This window comes from Neoarius graeffei, chromosome 4 (assembly GCF_027579695.1).
Source record: "Neoarius graeffei isolate fNeoGra1 chromosome 4, fNeoGra1.pri, whole genome shotgun sequence".
Lineage (NCBI taxonomy): Eukaryota > Metazoa > Chordata > Actinopteri > Siluriformes > Ariidae > Neoarius > Neoarius graeffei.
This window is the reverse complement of record NC_083572.1, coordinates 79959089-79977374: the sequence shown is the minus strand read 5'-3', so window position 1 is coordinate 79977374 and position 18286 is coordinate 79959089. Positions and strand designations below refer to the sequence as shown.

General features: G+C 41.5%; 1 protein-coding gene across 3 annotated transcripts in view; it reads right to left on the bottom strand.

The window, feature by feature from the left end:
- slco2a1 (solute carrier organic anion transporter family, member 2A1) overlaps positions 1 to 18286 on the bottom strand; it is a 48650-nt gene that overhangs the window by 15424 nt on the left and 14940 nt on the right. For 2 of the 3 annotated variants that reach the window (XM_060919795.1, XM_060919797.1), the window contains 6 exons: positions 17284 to 17508; positions 17079 to 17177; positions 5283 to 5419; positions 4782 to 4857; positions 4290 to 4454; positions 3956 to 4157 (listed from right to left, as the gene is read on the bottom strand). In XM_060919795.1, coding sequence (XP_060775778.1) covers positions 3956 to 4157; positions 4290 to 4454; positions 4782 to 4857; positions 5283 to 5419; positions 17079 to 17177; positions 17284 to 17508 — 904 coding nt within the window. The remainder of the gene's footprint in view (positions 1 to 3955; positions 4158 to 4289; positions 4455 to 4781; positions 4858 to 5282; positions 5420 to 17078; positions 17178 to 17283; positions 17509 to 18286) is intronic. The other variant, XM_060919796.1, reaches the window with a different exon arrangement.

The following is an 18286-nucleotide window of genomic DNA, read 5'->3' as shown; positions in this document are numbered from 1 at the left end:
AGCAGAAAAAAAATAGCCCTTCAAGTACACTTCACAAGTTCCTAGTATTTGAATTCTTAGTGCTATAGCTTAAGTGACATCCTGTCTGATTTTTTAGAATAAGGAACATATAAATATCCTCTCAGGACCACTTACCCAATACATAGAAGATACTGCAATACTACTGTGTTTTTCTCTACTAACAGTAACCATAGAGTGAGACTAGGCTGATTTAGCTATAGATACAAGCTTTATTTAGAACATATTACCCCACTTTAGAAGATGACAGCAGACAAAAAAAAAGAAAAAAAGTCACAGCAGGGCAGAACACACACTGTGCTGAGTGACCGAGCCTCATCAGAGCCCTTGTATGATTTTAAACAATAATGACTTTCCATCTATGACGGAGTTGCAGCGTTGCCAACAACCTAGTGACAAATCGAGCAACGTTTTGAGCAGATTTTAGTGACTATACTGCACTTGATATAGCTCACAGCTGCTGGTTATATGAGTTGAGAAAGTAGAAAACAGTTGTTTGTACACAAGGATAAAACTATTGTTCCCAAAACCCAATCACTGACCACCATTGTTACCAACAACTATCACAGTTGTTCCCAATGACCAATCACTGATCACCATTGTTCCCAATCACCAATCACTGTTGATCCCAATGACCAATCACCAGTCACTGATCACTGTTGTTCCCAACAGCCAATCACTGACCGCCATTGTTCCCAATGACCAATCACTGACCACCATTGTTCCCAACAACCAATCACTGTTGATCCCAATGAGTAATCATGGATCACCATTATTCCCAACAACCAAGCCCTGGTCACTGCTGTTCCCAATCACTGATCACTGTTGTTTCCAACAACCAATCACTGATCACTGTTGATCCCAATGACCAATCACTAATCTCCATTATTCCCAACAACCTAGCCCTGATCATTGCTGTTCCCCATCACTGATCATTGTTGTTCCCAATGACTGAGTACTGTTGTGTGTCCTGCCCATGCACTTCTTTGTAATTCCTTTGAACTCTCTTCTTGGCTGTAGTTACAGGTAATAAATTCAAATTATTCCATCTGTAACTATTACATCTGTAACCATCATATCTATTTCTTAACTACACCCTATGGCTGCAGTTTGTCTCTGCATCCTGGATAGAAATTATAGTATTTTATAAATATGTAAAACTCTTCCATCCATGTAACAGATTTTAACATGCAAATGCTCATGATGTTTCAATAAATATGCAAATTAGTTTAAGACGTCATCTGGTGACCTCTAGAGATTTTTAGTATTGCTGGTCAAAACCAGCGAGCAGCAGTCAACCAGCTGCATGGTTCAAAAAGGCACAGCTGTTTAGAACATTAGCACAAGCCTGAACGTTTTATTTAAACACTGCTTCTGCAAAGTGCAGGAAATCATTAATCTGAATGAGTTCTCCTATACATTAGTGAGAATTTTGGTTATGAGAATACAATTAAAATACAGAAACACGAAAATACATGGAAATGTTCCCCATCATTGTCGATGCAGTATGTTTTTTTTTTGTTGTTGTTTTTTTGGGGGGTGGGTGGTAATGCCAAAGATAAGTGTTTATTTCTGTGTAAACTCAAGTTTTATAATTCCTTAGAATATTAATAGCATTATCCTCTCCAGTGCTGAATATCACAAAATGAATGTTTACAGCTGTATACACAGTTCTGTTCATAATTTTTATGGACAGAATTTCTAGGCACAGCCAGGGGCCGGAAGGAATCCTGTTTGGGAACCACAGGATTTCATCTCTGCTTTTTGCGGATGTTGTCCTGTTGGCTTCTTCAAGCCAGGACCTTCAGCATGCACTGGGGCAGTTTGCAGTCGAGTGTGAAGCGGCTGGGATGAGAATCAGCACTTCCAAGTCCAAGGCCATGGTTCTCGACCGGAAAAGGGTGGCTTGCCCTCTCCAGGTTGGTGGAGAAGTCCTGCCTCAAGTGGAGGAGTTTAAGTATCTCGGGATCTTGTTCACGAGTGAGGTAAGGATAAAGCGTGAGATCGACAGGCGGATCGGTGCAGCCTCCGCAGTGATGCGGTCGCTTTACCGGTCCGTCGTGGTGAAGGAGCTGAGCCAAAAGGCGAAGCTCTCGATTTACTGGTCGAGCTACGTTCCGACTCTCACCTATGGTCATGAGCTTTGGGTAATGACTGAAAGAACAAGATCGCGGATACAAGCGGCCGAAATGAGTTTCCTTCGCAGGGTGGCTGGGCGCTCCCTTAGAGATAGGGTGAGAAGCACAGTCACTCGGGAGGAGCTCGGAGTAGAGCCGCTGCTCCTCCACATCGAGAGGAATCAGCTGAGGTGGCTCGGGCATCTCTTTCGGATGCCTCCTGGACGCCTCCCTGGGGAGGTGTTCCAGGCATGTCCCCCTGGGAGGAGGCCCCGGGGAAGACCCAGGACACGCTGGAGGGACTATGTCTCTCGGCTGGCCTGGGAACGCCTCGGTGTTCTTCCCGAGGAGCTGGCCGAGGTGTCTGGGGAAAGGGAAGTTTGGGCTTCCATGCTCAGACTGCTACCTCTGCGACCCAGCCCCGGATAAAGCGGATGAAGACGAGACGAGACACAGCATGAGATGTGCTGCACAATGATGAATGGTTTCACACAAAACTGGGTTATTTTCACAAGAACATTTGGAGCATACCCTTATTTACTGTAGGTTTACACAAAATAAATTTGGGTACAGATGATTCATTCTTTTTTTTCCCCCATTCATTTATCTTCAGTAAGTTGTTTATCTTGGTCAGAGTCACATTGGATCCAAAGCCTATCTTGGGAAAACTAGACATGCGGCTGGAATATACCATAAATGGGATGCAGTCAGGGCACCATGCACACATACACATTTAGGGGCAATTTAGCATAACCAATACACCTACTGGGATGTTTTGTGAGGTTGGAGGATACCAGAGTATCTAGACGAAAACCCATTCGGACATGGCGAGGACATGCAAAACCCCACACAGACAGTAACCCAAGCTCAGGATTGAATTGAGGACCCTCCACCCCCCACCATGCCATCGGAGTTAATCTGCTAACAATGGACACTAATAATGTCACAAAATTTACTTTTTACCTCATGAGAGAAAAACCCAAATGGATGACTGTGTGAAAAAAGTCACTATAATTTTTCAATTTCTGAAAGAATAATGTTAGTTTTAGCTTCTTGCCCAGAAACATAGGACATTATCCTTTAAGTTAGTTCGTACTGGCTACAACTGAAATTAGTGAAAGATTCGTTGAGTGCAGCTGTTTCAATGAATGTTTATTTCTGATGATCACAAAAGCCTGAAGCTGGAGAAAGAGCTATTTTATTACTTTAGCAGTTCAAGGTAAACTTGACAGAAACATTTACAGTTCCCTAAAGTACAAATAGTCCATAAAATACTTAAATATGACTATAAGAAAATATTTTCTTCTTTTACCCGGGCTGATGTCAACGTTGGCAAAAAGCACTTTTCATATCAACCCTGTCAAAGTTGACCTAACGTTGGCCCAACATTGACAAAGGAGCACTTTTGGTAACAATCCATTGGCATCCAGTGTTGACCCAGTGGAATGGCAGGTGTTAGCCATATCCTGGCCCAATGTCAGTTTGCTACGTGGGTGAGTTCTGAGAATTTTTTACTCCACACCACTGCCTGTGATCAATAAGGTGTCATAAAATGACTGGTGTTTGCAAAGCTGAAACAAAAAGGTACTTTGGGGTCTCTGTTACCCATTTATCTTTTATTTACAATCCCACCTGTCCCATCAAAAGTATAATTTATATTTCTAATAACCAAGGGATATTTTAAAATATATTACAACCTAATTGCAATAAAATCTAAAGCGTCATCAAGACCTCCATTTGCTAAACGGTGAACAGAACAGGACTAAGTAGTGTATGCTCCATCGATTAATGTAATTATAAGCTTGCTCTGTTTAACTCACCCACTGGATGCACCGTGTGGGTAAACCCCAGAGACTGTTTGAGTGGAGCAGCCCATGAAGAACAGAGGAACACTCAGCGCTGTGGAAAGGGTGAGCAAGGCCATAGAGAAACGTGGAATGACTTGAAGTGACAGGCCCCAGCGTTTCATAATTACACCTCCCAACAGCATCCCGATGGCTGCTGAAGGCAAATTCACGGCACCTGGATAAGTAACAAACACATTTTCAGTCATCATGGGAAAACTCAGACTTTCTTTTGTATCCTGCGTAATTATATGTACAGAGACCATGTATTAGTATCCATATCATTTCTCTGCATGATGTTATAACGCACCTATTAGAAGACTGCTGTAAGCGGCTGAGGTGCTATACTGCCACTCCAGAAACTTGTTGAGGAAGGTGGCGAGTCCGGCCATCACCGAGGAGAAGCAGCACTGGGTCAGAACCAGCAGCAAGAAGAGCGGACTGAGCAACAGCCGAACAAACAGGCGTGGGAACACTGAACAGAAAACACATGTACATGTCTACGCCTCTCCGTGTCAACAAGTCATGCTGTCAGATCTGCTAAACCCCCAAGATGTAGTCAGATCCTGTTTCAGTAGAATTCAAAGCCAGTATGAGTCAAGAAAGAGTCTGGCAGGCAGCACACTGTGCAATCTACCTGAGCAAGCAATGAACATATGATTGTTGACAACCTGGGAGTCTGAGTAATGTTACTGTGGACGTGTGTTGGAAATCCTTGTCAGTTTTATTTACAAGGGTTTCCAAGCATGTCACAGTTCCCCAAACCGAACCAGTCATGATCAGGAACAGTGTATGTGCTTACTTTTGAGGAAATCCAGCATGGAGGTGTCAGAACTCTTGTGGCTGTCTTTCAAAATGTCCCTTTCATTTGCAATGTTCTGCAAAGTAACAGTGATGAAATAAAACCACCTTGTTTTTCCAAATGACTAATATGCAGCACTCATAGACTCAGGGTTCTCGTAAAGCTTTCAGCACTTTTGTGTCATGTCGAATTTTTTTTAAAAGGAAGAACAACATTCTGGAGTAAATGTGTGCTAAAAATAAATGTCACATGACTGACAACAGACAACAAGGTTCTTAACTTCAAGTCAGGCCATTGGTTTTACTTAGCAGGAGAAGAGGAGAGAATATTCTCAATGTATCAGTATTTCAGGAGTAACCTTACAACTGGAACAGTAAGGTACTTATTCATACTGTTCCTGCAGTGGCTTTAAAAATAGATGACATATTTCAGGATGCTTCAGTAGTAAAACAAACAGAACAAGGGCTTTGTGTATATTAGATAGGCAATAGCAGGACTCACATTTTCTACATGCATGGCCCTGGGGAAGAAAAAGTAGGGGATGGAGGTGAGGAACAGCCCCCCAGCAGAGATCAGCAAACCCATCCACCATGCACCAACCCAGCGAGGGTCAATAGGGGTCAACTCCTGAGCACCTGCTACAAAAAGAGAAAGCATGAGTAGGGGTTTAAGGTTTCATCTCAGCTAAGTCCATTTTACCAGACACTTCCTCCAACAAATGTGAAAATTAAATGTTACACCTTTGCATACTACCAGAAATGCATTCAAATGTTTCAGTCATCCAGGTTATCATCAAGTTCCCACAGGCAATTTTAGCTCAGGCAATAATAAGGGTTTCAGAAATTGAGCAAATAAGTTTATAAATACATCAATTATGTCCATCTGTAACCGCTTGTTCTGTACAAGGTCGCAGGCAAGCTGGAGCCTATCCCAGCTGACTATGGGTGAGAGGCGGGGTACACCCTGGACAAGTTGCCAGATCATCACAGGGTTGACACAGAGACAAACAACCATTCACACTCACATTCAGCCATTCACACTAGCTTTCTTTTTTTTTTCTCCTCCTGTGTAAAGACCACAAGCGGAGGCCATCCACATCGGATCTGCTTTAAAATCAACAGATCTTCAATTAAGGTACATGAATCCTTTCATCATGGCACACCTTCAGCCTGTTCAGTGTGCTGAGTGCAGGATGTTTAGTCATTCTTCCTCCATCACTAGCGATAGCTTTATTTGTGATAAGTGCAGATTAGTTAGCTCTCTGACGGAGAAGATTATAGTGTTAGAAGCACACGTGCAGGCTTTAGAGAAGGCCAGTGAGAACGAGAACAGTGTAGTTTCTGTAGGGGAAAGTCTGGATGCCGTAGGTGGAGTTAGCAATCCCCCAACTCCAGCATTAGAGCCCTTACAGCGAGGCGAATGGGTGACAACTTGGCGGCATAAGCGTAGAGCCAAAGCTACCACTGAGGCTCGCCCACAGGAGCACCACTCCTCTCCGCTTCACGTGTCGAACAGGTTTGCTCTCCTTAGTGATGCACCCGCTGAGAAAGCTGAAAGAGCTCTGGTTATAGGGGACTATCATACGACACGTGAAATTAGCTCAGCCTTTAGGGGCACCAGCAGCTTTAGTCAAGTGTATACCGGGAGCCAGGGCGCGGGACATAGCAGGTAATCTTAGGGTCCTAGGCAAGCACAGGTTCTCAAAGATAGTTATCCATGCAGGAGCTAATGATATATGCCTTCGTCAGTCTGAGGTTACCAAGAGTAACTTTGTAGAGGTGTTTAAATTAGCGAAGGCGATGTCCGATGCTGTAGTATGCTCTGGCCCCATCCCAATGTGGCATGGCAATGTAGCTTACAGCAGGTTATGGTCGCTGAACTGCTGGTTGTCCAGGTGGTGCTCTGAAAACAGTGTGGGCTTTATAGATAATTGGGCTAATTTTGAGGGCACTGCTGGCCTGTTAGAGCGGGACCGTATCCATCCCACTCGGAAAGGTGCTGCTCTCATTTCCTGCAGCATAGGTCATAGTCTCAGAACAGGCCTAGTTAGCTTCTGACAATCCAGAGCCAAGGCCAGGGAGCAGACGAACAGACTAAACCGACTGTCTGCTAACTGCACAGAGTCGTCACTCAGGGTCCACTACATCGAGACTGTGTCTGTTCCCCGAGCTAAACAAAAAGGTAGAAATATTCAGATAATTTGTTCCAGTAACCTAATCAATATAAAATTAGATCATACTGACTGTACAGCCGCTGCCAGCACCTTTGATCTAAAGGTGGGGCTATTAAATATTAGATCTCTTACATCTAAAGCACTAATGGTTAATAAACTCATTACTGATTAGGAGTTTAATGTACTTTGTTTAACTGAAACATGGATTAAGCCAAATGAATATATAGCATTAAATGAAGCGAGTCCTCCTGGATATAGTTATATACACCAGCCTCGTCTAACTGGCAGAGGAGAAGGCGTTGCGGGTATTTACAATGATTATCTAGGTGTAACACACAAACCTGGTTATAAATTTAATTCACTTGAAGTTCTTCATACTAATATAATGCAAGTAGTCTCAAAAAATATGTCTACCCAGTTAATTCCGTTACTTATCATTTACAGGCCCCCAGGGCCATATTCTGAGTTTCTTTCTGAATTTGCAGATTTTATCTCAGACCTGGTTATTTCCTTAGACAAAAGCTTTAGTTGTCGGAGATTTTAATATTCTCTTCAATAATCCAGAAGACCCTTTGAAAACAGCATTTGTGTCCATTTTAGGTTCAGTAGGGATTAATCAGAATATCATAGGACCGACCCATAATGGTGGTCACACCCTCGATCTAATACTAACATTCGGGTTAAACATAGAAAATACAGTCATACTTCCACAGTCTGAAGTTCTCTCAGATTATTATCTCATTCAAAATATGTCTGAGTAATAATATACGCACCTCACCACGCTACTGTATTAAACATACATTCACGTCAACTACTGCACAGAGTTTTATAAATGATCTCCCAGAGTTATCAACTTTGATTGGGTCACTGTCAGCCCCTGCAGAACTTGATCAGGCAACTGAATGCTTAGAGTCAACGTTCCACCATACTTTAGATAATGTAGCTCCTCTTAAAAGGAAAATGGTCAGAGACAAAAAATTAGCACCCTGGTATAATGATGACACTCGCACTAATTGGAATGTAAATGTCATCAAACAAAATTGGTAGGGTTCAAATTAGCGTGGAAGGAGAGCTTCCTGAAGTATAGAAAAGCTCTTGGTGCTGCTAGATCAACATAGATCAACATCTCTCCTCCCTAATAGAAGATAACAAAAATAATCCTAGATTCCTATTTAATACTGTAGCAAAATTAACCAGGAATAAGTCCACTATAGACTCGTGCACACCTGTAGTATGTAATAGTAACGCTTTCATGAATTTTTTTTAATGACAAAATTGAGAATATCCGACAAAAAATTCTAACTACTAATTTAAGGTCAGACAATGTAGGTGATCCTGTAGAAAACAATATAACTGTATCAGATTAGCAATTAGAATGTTTTACTCCCCTAAGAGAAACTGAATTACTTCATTAATCTCGGCATCAAAAGCCTCAACTTGTGTACTAGATCCCTTACCTACACGTTTATTCAAACAGATAACACCTGAAGTAATTGAACCGCTTCTAAAAATAATTTCTTCTCCTCTTAGGATTGGCTATGTACCCAAATCCTTTAAACTAGCAGTTATCAAACCCCTGATTAAAAAACCTGACCTTGATCCCTGTCAGCTGTCCAATTATCGGCCAATATCAAACCTCCCCTTTATCTCCAAGATCGTTGAAAAAGCTGTGGCACAGCAGTTATGCTTATATTTACATAGGAATAACATCCATGAAATGTATCAGTCAGGATTTACACCTCATCATAGCACAGAGACAGCTCTGGTTAAAGTAGTAAATGACCTACTGTTGGTGTCTGATCAGGGCTGTGTCTCCCTGCTTGTGTTGCTTGACCTTAGTGCAGCATTTGATACCATTGATCATTCCATTCTTCTGGATAGACTAGAAAATGTTGTGGGAGTTAAGGGAATGGCCCTCTCCTGGCTCAGGACTTATTTAACTGATCGCTATCGGTATGTTGATGTAAATGGTGATTTTTCTAGACATACTGAGGTAAAGTTTGGTGTTCCACAAGGTTCTGTCTTGGGTCCACTGCATTTTTCTTTATACATGTTATGTCTGGGTGATATTATTCGTAAACATTGTATCAGTTTCCACTGTTATGCTGATGACACACAGTTGTATGTTTCTGCAAAACCTGATGAGAGATGCCAGCTTAATAGAATTGAGGAACGTGTAAAGGACATTAGACACTGGATGCTTATTCATTTCCTTCTGCTTAACTCTGAGAAAACTGAAGTACTTGTACCAGGACCACATGCAGCTAGAAGTAAGTTTTCTGATTACACAGCAACTCTGGATGGCCTTTCTGTTTCTTCACGTGCAGCAGTAAAAGACCTCGGCGTGATTATTGACCCCAGTCTTTCATTCGAAACTCACATTGATAACATTACCCGGATAGCTAAAATATTGCCAAGATAAGAAATTTAATGTGACTACATGACGTGGAAAAACCTAGTTCATGCTTTCGTTGCCTCCAGGTTGGATTATTGTAATGCCTTACTGTATGGATGTTCCAATAAGTGCATAAACAAGCTCCAGTTAATTAAAAATGCAGCAGCAAGAGTCCTTACTAGAACTAGAAAATATGACCACATCACCCCTGTCTTATCCACACTGTATTGGCTCCCAGTCAAATTTCGTATTTATTATAAAATACTACTATTGACCTTTAAAGCACTGAATGGTCTCACACCACAGTACCTGAGTGAACTTCTGGTCCTCTATGACCCGCCACACCTACTTAGATCAAAAGGTGCAGGCTATCTGCTGGTACCTCGTATAGTGAAGGCTACATCAGGGGGCAGAGCCTTTTCTTACAAAGCCCCACAGTTATGGAACAGTCTTCCAAGTAGTGTTCGGGAATCAGACACAGTCTCAGCATTTAAGTCTAGGCTGAAAACATATCTGTTTAGTCAAGCCTTTTGTTAATGGTGTTTATGAGGTAAAGGTGTAGATCTGGAGGATCCTCAGACATAGATTGTTTTGGTAAACTGGGATGTATGGATGCTGTCAGTCCCTCACTCGCTTGCTCACTCGAGTTTGTTGACGGTGTAGTGGCTGGCTGCTTTATGTCCCGGGGCTCCCTCATGCCTGTGTTACCTTCTGGCTCTCCCCTTTTAGTTATGCTGTCATAGTTAGTTGCTGGAGTCCCTGCTTGTACTCAGTGCAATATGTATACTGTTCCTACTTATTCAGGTGACATTGGGCATACCTAACAACCTGTGTTTTCTCCCCCCCCCCCCCCAAATCTGTCCCTCTGAGTTACATGTCGGTCCTGGGATCAAGATGCTGACCTCTTCTGCTCCTTGGACCTGCCTGATCCATCCTGGTGCCCTGTGTCTGGTTGGAGTCTCATCGCATCACTCCTGCGGAGGGCGGCTCCATGTGGACAGTTGGGGGTCACGCCCGGAGGATGCTCTGGACTCTTGCAGAGGTGCTTTTGTGGTTGGGGATTGCAGTTGACTTGCTGACTTTAGGGCTGCAGTTGTCATGAACGGTTTTGCGCTCGGGTTTCCGTCGGTGGGGGGTTTATAGCATCAACGAAGCTGACTTTATGTTAGGACTGTTAAATGTTAGTCATGTTGTCTGTTGTTGCCCAAATGAAGATGGGTTCCCTTTTGAGTCTGGTTCTTCTCGAGGTTTCTTCCTCATGTCGTCTGAGGGAGTTTTTCCTTGCCACCGTTGCCATAGGCTTGCTCATTGGGGACAGATTAGGGATAAAATTAGCTCATATTTTAAGTCGTTCAAATTCTGTAAAGCTGCTTTGCGACAATGTTTATTGTTAAAAGCACTATACAAAGAACCTTGACTTGACATTCACACCTACCGTCAATTTAGAGCCACCAATTCGCCTAACCTGCATGTCTTTGGGGGAAACCGGAGCACCCAGAGGAAACCCACATAAACACAGGGAGAACATGCAAACTCCACACAGAAAAGCCCCTGTCAGCTGCTGGGCTCGAACGCAGAACCTTTTTGCCGTGAGGCAGCAGTGCTAACCAATGTCAATTATGTATTAAAGGTACATGACATTTTAAATATAGGGAAAATGTTATATGCGCAGTTGGCACTGTTACCTCACAGCAAGAAGGTTCTGGGTTTGAGCCCAGTGGCCTTTCTGTGTGGAGTTTGCATGTTCTCCCTATGTCTGTGTGGGTTTCGTCCAGGTGCTCTGGTTTCCCCCACAGTCCAAAGACATGCAGGTTAGGTTAATTGGTCGCTCTAAAAATTGACCGTAGGTGTGAATGAGTGTGAATGGTTGTTTGCCTCTGTGTCAGCCCTGCGATGATCTGGCAACCTGTCCAGGGTGTACCCTGCCTCTCGCCCATAGTCAGCTAGGATAGGCTCCAGCTTGCCCACGACCCTGCGCAGGATAAGTGGTTATGGATGATGGATGGATGGATGGATGGATGGGTAAAATGCTATCCAGTGGATATAAAAAGTCTACACACTCCTGTTACCAACAAACTTCGAGTGAAATAGGAACAGTTTAGGGGAAAGAAAAGCAAGAAAAAGAATTAAACTTACAACAACTTGGTTGTACAAACGTACATACCCCTTAACTACTACTTTGCTACAACACCTTTTGTTTATGATACAGCACTCTGTCTTTTTGTGTAAAATTCTACCAATGTAGCACATCTTGATTTGGCAATTGTATTTCACACTTCCTTGCAAAAAGTCTTCCATATCTCTCAAATTTTAAGGGGATTTCTTCTGCACAGACTTCAAGTTGTTCCACAGGTTTTCAAAAGATTTAGATCTGGGCTCTGACTGGGACATTCCAAAACCTTGATCATCTTCTGAAGCCATTCCTATAATTTTTATTTATTTATTTATTTTTTTACTTGGATCTGTGCTTTGGGTTATCATCCTGCAAGTTGAAAATCATCTTTGTCTTCAGCTGTCAAAGAGAGGCCTGCAGGCAGGGGCGCAGATAGGATTTTTGAACTGGGGGGGACTGAGCTGTCAGCAAATGATTCCATTTTGTGTGTATATATATATATATATATATATATATATATATATATATATATATATATATATACACACACACACACACACACACACACACTACCGTTCAAAAGTTTGGGGTCACTTTGAAATGTCCTTATTTTTTAAAGAAAAGCACTGTTCTTTTCAATGAAGATCACTTTAAACTAATCAGAAATGCACTCTATACATTGCTAATGTGGTAAATGACTATTCTAGCTGCAAATGTCTGGTTTTTGGTGCAATATCTCCATAGATGTATAGAGGCCCATTTCCAGCAACTCTCACTCCAGTGTTCTAATGGTACAATGTGTTTGCTCATTGCCTCAGAAGGCTAATGGATGATTAGAAAACCCTTGTACAATCATGTTAGCACAGCTGAAAACAGTTTAGCTCTTTAGAGAAGCTACAAAACTGACCACCTTTTGAGCAGATTGAGTTTCTGGAGCATCACATTTGTGGGGTCGATTAAATGCTCAAAATGGCCAGAAAAATGTCTTGACCATATTTTCTATTCATTTTACAACTTATGGTGGTAAATAAAAGTGTGACTTTTCATGGAAAACACAAAATTGTCTGGGTGACCCCAAACTTTTGAACGGTAGTGTGTATACATGTTATTTCACCTCCCTCACTGCCATCACCAGGAACTACCTGCAGGCCAGGACAATGATAACATTTTAACATAGCCTATGGAAATCCAAAGTTTACACATTATCATCACGCACAGAAATTGCAAAACTGCAAAACTAGTTTTAAAACCGCTAAGTTCCAACTGTTAAATATAGCGAGAGGCTGGGCTACGTGTGTGTGTGTAAAGTGTAAACCAGTGCATCCTGACTTTCTAACTATGCCTGTGTGTTGCGTGAGCGGCAGTCAGTCAACAACTCTTCACAAAGTTTCCTTATGAAACAATATGCTCGCTGAAATTATGGCAGGGAATGCCAGATTAAACATTAAAACTGCACATTACCCCAATTCTAAGGTCCCTTCACTGGCTTCCAGTAAGCTACAGAATTGACTTTAAAGCATTGCTGCTGGTGTACAAATCTCTAAATGGTACAGGGCCCAATTACCTCTCTGATATGTTGCAGCGGCCTAACCCAATCAGATCTACCAGATCGCAACAGAAATTTTTACTATTAAAACCAGTTGCTAAAACAAAGTGTGGTGAAGCAGCTTTTAGCTACTATACAGTACATCTATGGAACCAACTGCCAGAGGACATTAAAAATGCTCCTGCTGTTGGCAGCTTCAAATCTAGGTTAAAGACCAAGCTGTTTTCAGATGCTTTCTGTTAAATAATTAATATTTTTACATTTTTTATAATCTTTACTTTCTCTGCATGTTTTAAATTTACTTTAATTTTATTCTATTTTATTCCGCTGGTTTCTTTTTCTTTTTCTCCTTTTTTCTTTTTGGCATTTTATTATTTTATTTCTACTGTTGTTTAATTCTTATTATTTTCTTTTAATTCTTTTAATTAATTGTTTTAGATTAAAAATAAAATTATTTTATGTAATTTTATTTCTCTATTGTTTACTGTTTTTGTTTTTGCTTCTGTAAAGCACACTGAACTGCCATTGTGTATGAAATGTGCTATATAAATAAACTTGCCTTGCCTTCTGAGCACTGTATCTACAGGCTACCACCGAAAGAAGGAGGCTACCAGAAAGGCATCTCTACTCCGTACGATTTTTCTTTCACTACGACATTACTTTGAACAGACTATCAAAAAATTGCAAGGTGATATGATAAAGTAAGGCACAGTTTACTTACAGTCGTTTTTTTTTTTTGAAAAAACGATGCAATCGTTTTCTGCCTTTTGGCACCCTTCATCATGCCGTGTTGGGGTCCTGAACTAGGAGGAGCTGTCTCCGATATGCCTGTCAAACTTGTAACCATAGCAACCAAGCTCGAGTTCGCAACCTGTGCAGTCTGCGCAGTTGCAACTATGTATATACTGCTGTGCACCTCAATAAACCGAATGGTAATTAGTCTTTTGATTTTTCCATGAGGTTTGCCTTATGCAAAGAAAGACAGCATAGACGTTTTTTCCTCCCTATAAGTGGGGGGGACCGAACGAGGTGAATTTAAATCTGGGTGGGACGAATCCCCCTGTACCCCCCTCTATCTGTGCCCGTGCCTGCAGGTTTTGTGCCAAAAGAGATAGGTATTTGGAGCCATCTATAATTCCTTCTTACTCACTACAGCCGTAGCTAATGAGAAGCAGCCCCATAGCATGATGCTGACACCACCATGTTTCACAGTAGGCTTGTAGTACTTGAGTCCAGGACTCGGGCTCGAGTCTAGGAATTGAGCTCGAGTCTGACTTGTGCCCTAATTTTAAGGACTCGTGACTTGACTTGGACTTGAGCACCGATGACTCGGACTCATGCATTAACTGCATTCGGACTCGTAAATTTTTTTTCTTTATTTTTTGTAACGTCATACTAATTTGGCATAAGATATTTATATCTACATTAATTTTTATACTAATTTTGTGCAAGAGAATGCACATTCACCTGTTCATACATTATGTTCAGGAACAAGCTAACGTTAATGGCGCTAAAATGCCTGGAGAGAAGCCCCTAGGATTGTCCACTTTGGTTATACAGACTTCTCATGCAGTGGGAAAAAATGCACTGCTGTGTGTTCCATATGCAGAACAACTATCAAGGAGACGATGGGGACAACCTCGAACTTCAACCGTCATTTGGCAAGACTCCAACCAGAGAAGGAAGTGACACGCTATGCTCATTGCTCTGTTGATAGCGGGGCTTGCTTGCCGACTGATGAACTAGTGAGTGTTAACCCTCTCTCATGTTATTTGCCCTGTTGATAGTGGGCGGAGCTTGCTGAGCGATGAACAAGCCTTTTATCTGTAGCCTATTAACTAAAATGGGGCAGTCAAGCAGTAACATTAGTCCAACACAGTAGCAGAGACGCTTTCACATAAAGGCAGCAACAGTCACCATCAAATGGTGCAGTTGGAGTCTTGTTCTCGGATTCGACTCAGATCAATCGTGGACTCGATTCGGATTCGACTTGAAATTTTCTTTAAATGACTTGTACTTGACTCAGACTTGAACACTGGGGACTTGAGGCTGGACTGGGACTCGAGGTTAAGTGACTCGACTACAACATTGCTTCACAGTAGATGTGATATTCTCTGGTATTATGCCCAAAAACTCCTCCCTTGGACAATCACACATTTTGTCAAATGTTTTGGGGTGATTTAAACTTAGATGTGTGAATAATGTGAAAGTTAACTGTCATGTACAAGGAGTAACCAGTACTTGCTAGATACACTATATGGTCAAAAGTATGTGAATACCTGACCATCACACCCATGTGTGCTTTTTGAACATCCCATTCCTGAATGCTTAATGCATTCATGTTAACCTTAATGCTACAGCATACAAAGGCATTCTATATAGTTGTGTGCTTCCAATTGTGTGCTGAAGATAAAGGGAATAAATAGTTATGTGCTTCCAATTTTGTAGCAAGAGTGGGGAAGACCCTCATATGGATGTAATGGTCAAACATTTAGCCATATACTGTAATGTATTCATGCAGCTCTTTTAATGTTGCTGTAGGTCTCTTGGTAGCTTCCTTGATAAATTTTCTTCTTGTCAGTTTTAGAGGGATGCCCTGTTCTTGGTAAGGTCACTGTGGTGGCCTGTTTTCTCCACTTGTTGATGGTAGCCTTCACAGTGTTCCATGGGGAAACCATGGACTCATGGTTAGAGAAGCAGCTTTGGTACCAAAAGGTCACTGGTTTGATTCCCTGAATCAGCAGGAATGGCTGAAATGCCCTTGAGCAAGGCACCTGCTCCCCAGGCTACTCTGGGTAAGACAGTCTGCTAAATGTCTGTAATGTAATGATACATCCAATGTTTTGGAAGTTTTTGGACTCTTCTCCTGATTGATACCAGCAGTCAGATGAAACCAAGTCGATATCACGAGAATCTTACAGATACAGCTGATCTTTATTTGGAGTTAATCATCGTCACTTCAATGATGGCAGGTGTATGATCATTACTTTTCATTAGTTTGAATATGATTGGTTATTTCTGAGCATAGTCGCATGCCCCATTATTAAAGTGTGTGCACACATGTGCAACCAGTTTATGATCCGTTTTTTCCTTTTCCTTTTTTTCTTCTAAAATGTTTCTATTTGTGTTTTACTTGAATTTTGTTATTAGATGGAAAAAGATCTGATGCGAGTTATCTTTTTTAACATGACAAAAACATGCCATTTTAAATAGGGTGTGTAGACTTTTTTTATATCCGCTGTATTTGAATGTTTCAAGCAAAAACAAACAAACAAAAACACTTATTTTTGGCTGTCCAAAACCCAATATAACTACACTACACTCGAAATATAATAAACTACTTCAAGAATCTTATTTGTATGAAGCATCCTTTTCATTAAGTTATCTATAAATTATAAAAACATACATTTCACTTGACGTTCTCTTAACCCTGTTACTTTGTTCACTCCTATGAAATATTTGGAATATTCCACATGAATATGCCCTTCTGTCACCCGAATTTCCTGAAGATAAACGGAATAAGAAAAGTAAGCTCTCTCTTTCCCCCCTTTATTTTCAATGATTGTGACTGAGGACACTGTTACCCAAATTACAGATTTAAACTAAAGCATTAATTTAAAAAAAAGTTAATCAATATCAATCCAGTTGCTTTGACAATCTTTCCCGAGAAATACCAGCCATGTCTCATATCTGAGCATACTAGCATGCCTGGGCTTGGCAGGAATATCACTAAGGAATAGGTGGACAGAAACTTTGTCCATCTAATGAGATATCTGGCGTCTGTCTTCTGACTGACACAGCAGCAGAGCTAAAATCATGACTGGGGCTGTAAAAATCTGTTATGGCTTAAAGATGGAAGATGCATTTAATTTAACAGTCTCCAGAGGATGCAATCCCGTGCTCTGCATATCTTTGTCTTCCCTTTGCTAACATTATTCAGCTCATTGGCCAAACATCAAGCATTTCATCAGCAGCTTTAATCATGAGGGAGGAAAAATGAAAATTATTTCAAAGCTGAAACCAAGAACTACTCATTCAATCAGAACTGTCTGCTGCAAAAGAAAACGTACCTGCATTAACTCTGTCCACATCGACATAGATTCTCAGTACCACAGATCCTAGGAGATAGCCAAAGGCAGGCCCGAACACAGACACAGCGAAGAGTATGGCTGGAGCAAAGAAATACATTCTTATGAGAAACAGAGCATTAATGAATCCTGGAGTCGATACCCTCTGCAAAGACAATATTACAGATCTGAACAGTGAAGTAGTTACCAATGTAGAGTGGGGAGTTGCCGGGCCCAGCAAAGTCATCCACGTATGAGATCCCAAAGGGTTGAACTGGGACAGAGCCAATTCCAAACAACGTTTGGGCTGTGACCAGGAGTACCCACAGTTTTGTGTTGTCTACAAGCTTGCGAGTGTCCTTCAGACCACATGCCTCATCAGATGACACATTGACACGCAGAGCATGGACACTGCACATGTCCTGCCTGCTGTCTGCGGGACAGAAAGGTACATGATAACATGAGAAAATAAGTTATACCTCAGTATGTAACTGGAACTTTCAATGTTGATACTGTGTCCCATAAAGTGTAAAACACATTAACCAAGAGTGCAAGAGTAAAGGCCCGGTCCCACAATACCGATAACTATAAATAAATCGGTCCCCTGCAGTTTATGTGGTTGGTGGTCACACCAGATTGATAATGATACCTATAGCCCAAGTCTGGGTTTATCAGTATCGGTGAGATTGCTTCTGGAGCGATTTTTTCCAAGCCTGGACCTGATCCGATAAAACATCTGACCAATCAGGTAATTGTTTACATGTGACGTTGTCTGAGCATGTGCTATTTTTCCTGGGCTTCTATGTACATCCTTATTACATCAATGGAGGAGAAGCTGATTATAGAAGTATAGAAGAATCCCATGATTTATGACAAAAAACATAAGCTGTACAAAGATACAGCCCAAAAGTAAGATGTATGGAAGATCATTGGCAGTAGAGTGGGTATGACTGGTAAGTATTAAACGTCTAAATCCTTCTCTGTATGGGGTGTTTTAAATTACTAATAATCACCCCACTGTGGATAGGCCTACAACCAACAACCACGTATATTTATTTACCCGAGTGGCAGGACCAACCGATATTATAGTCGGGATTATAGTTGTGGTGTGACTGCTCCAGACTGGAATTAAATTCAGTCATAGGTATAGTCATAGTTATAGTTATTGGTGCTGTGGGACCAGGCCCTAAAACCAAAAACAGAATAGCAAA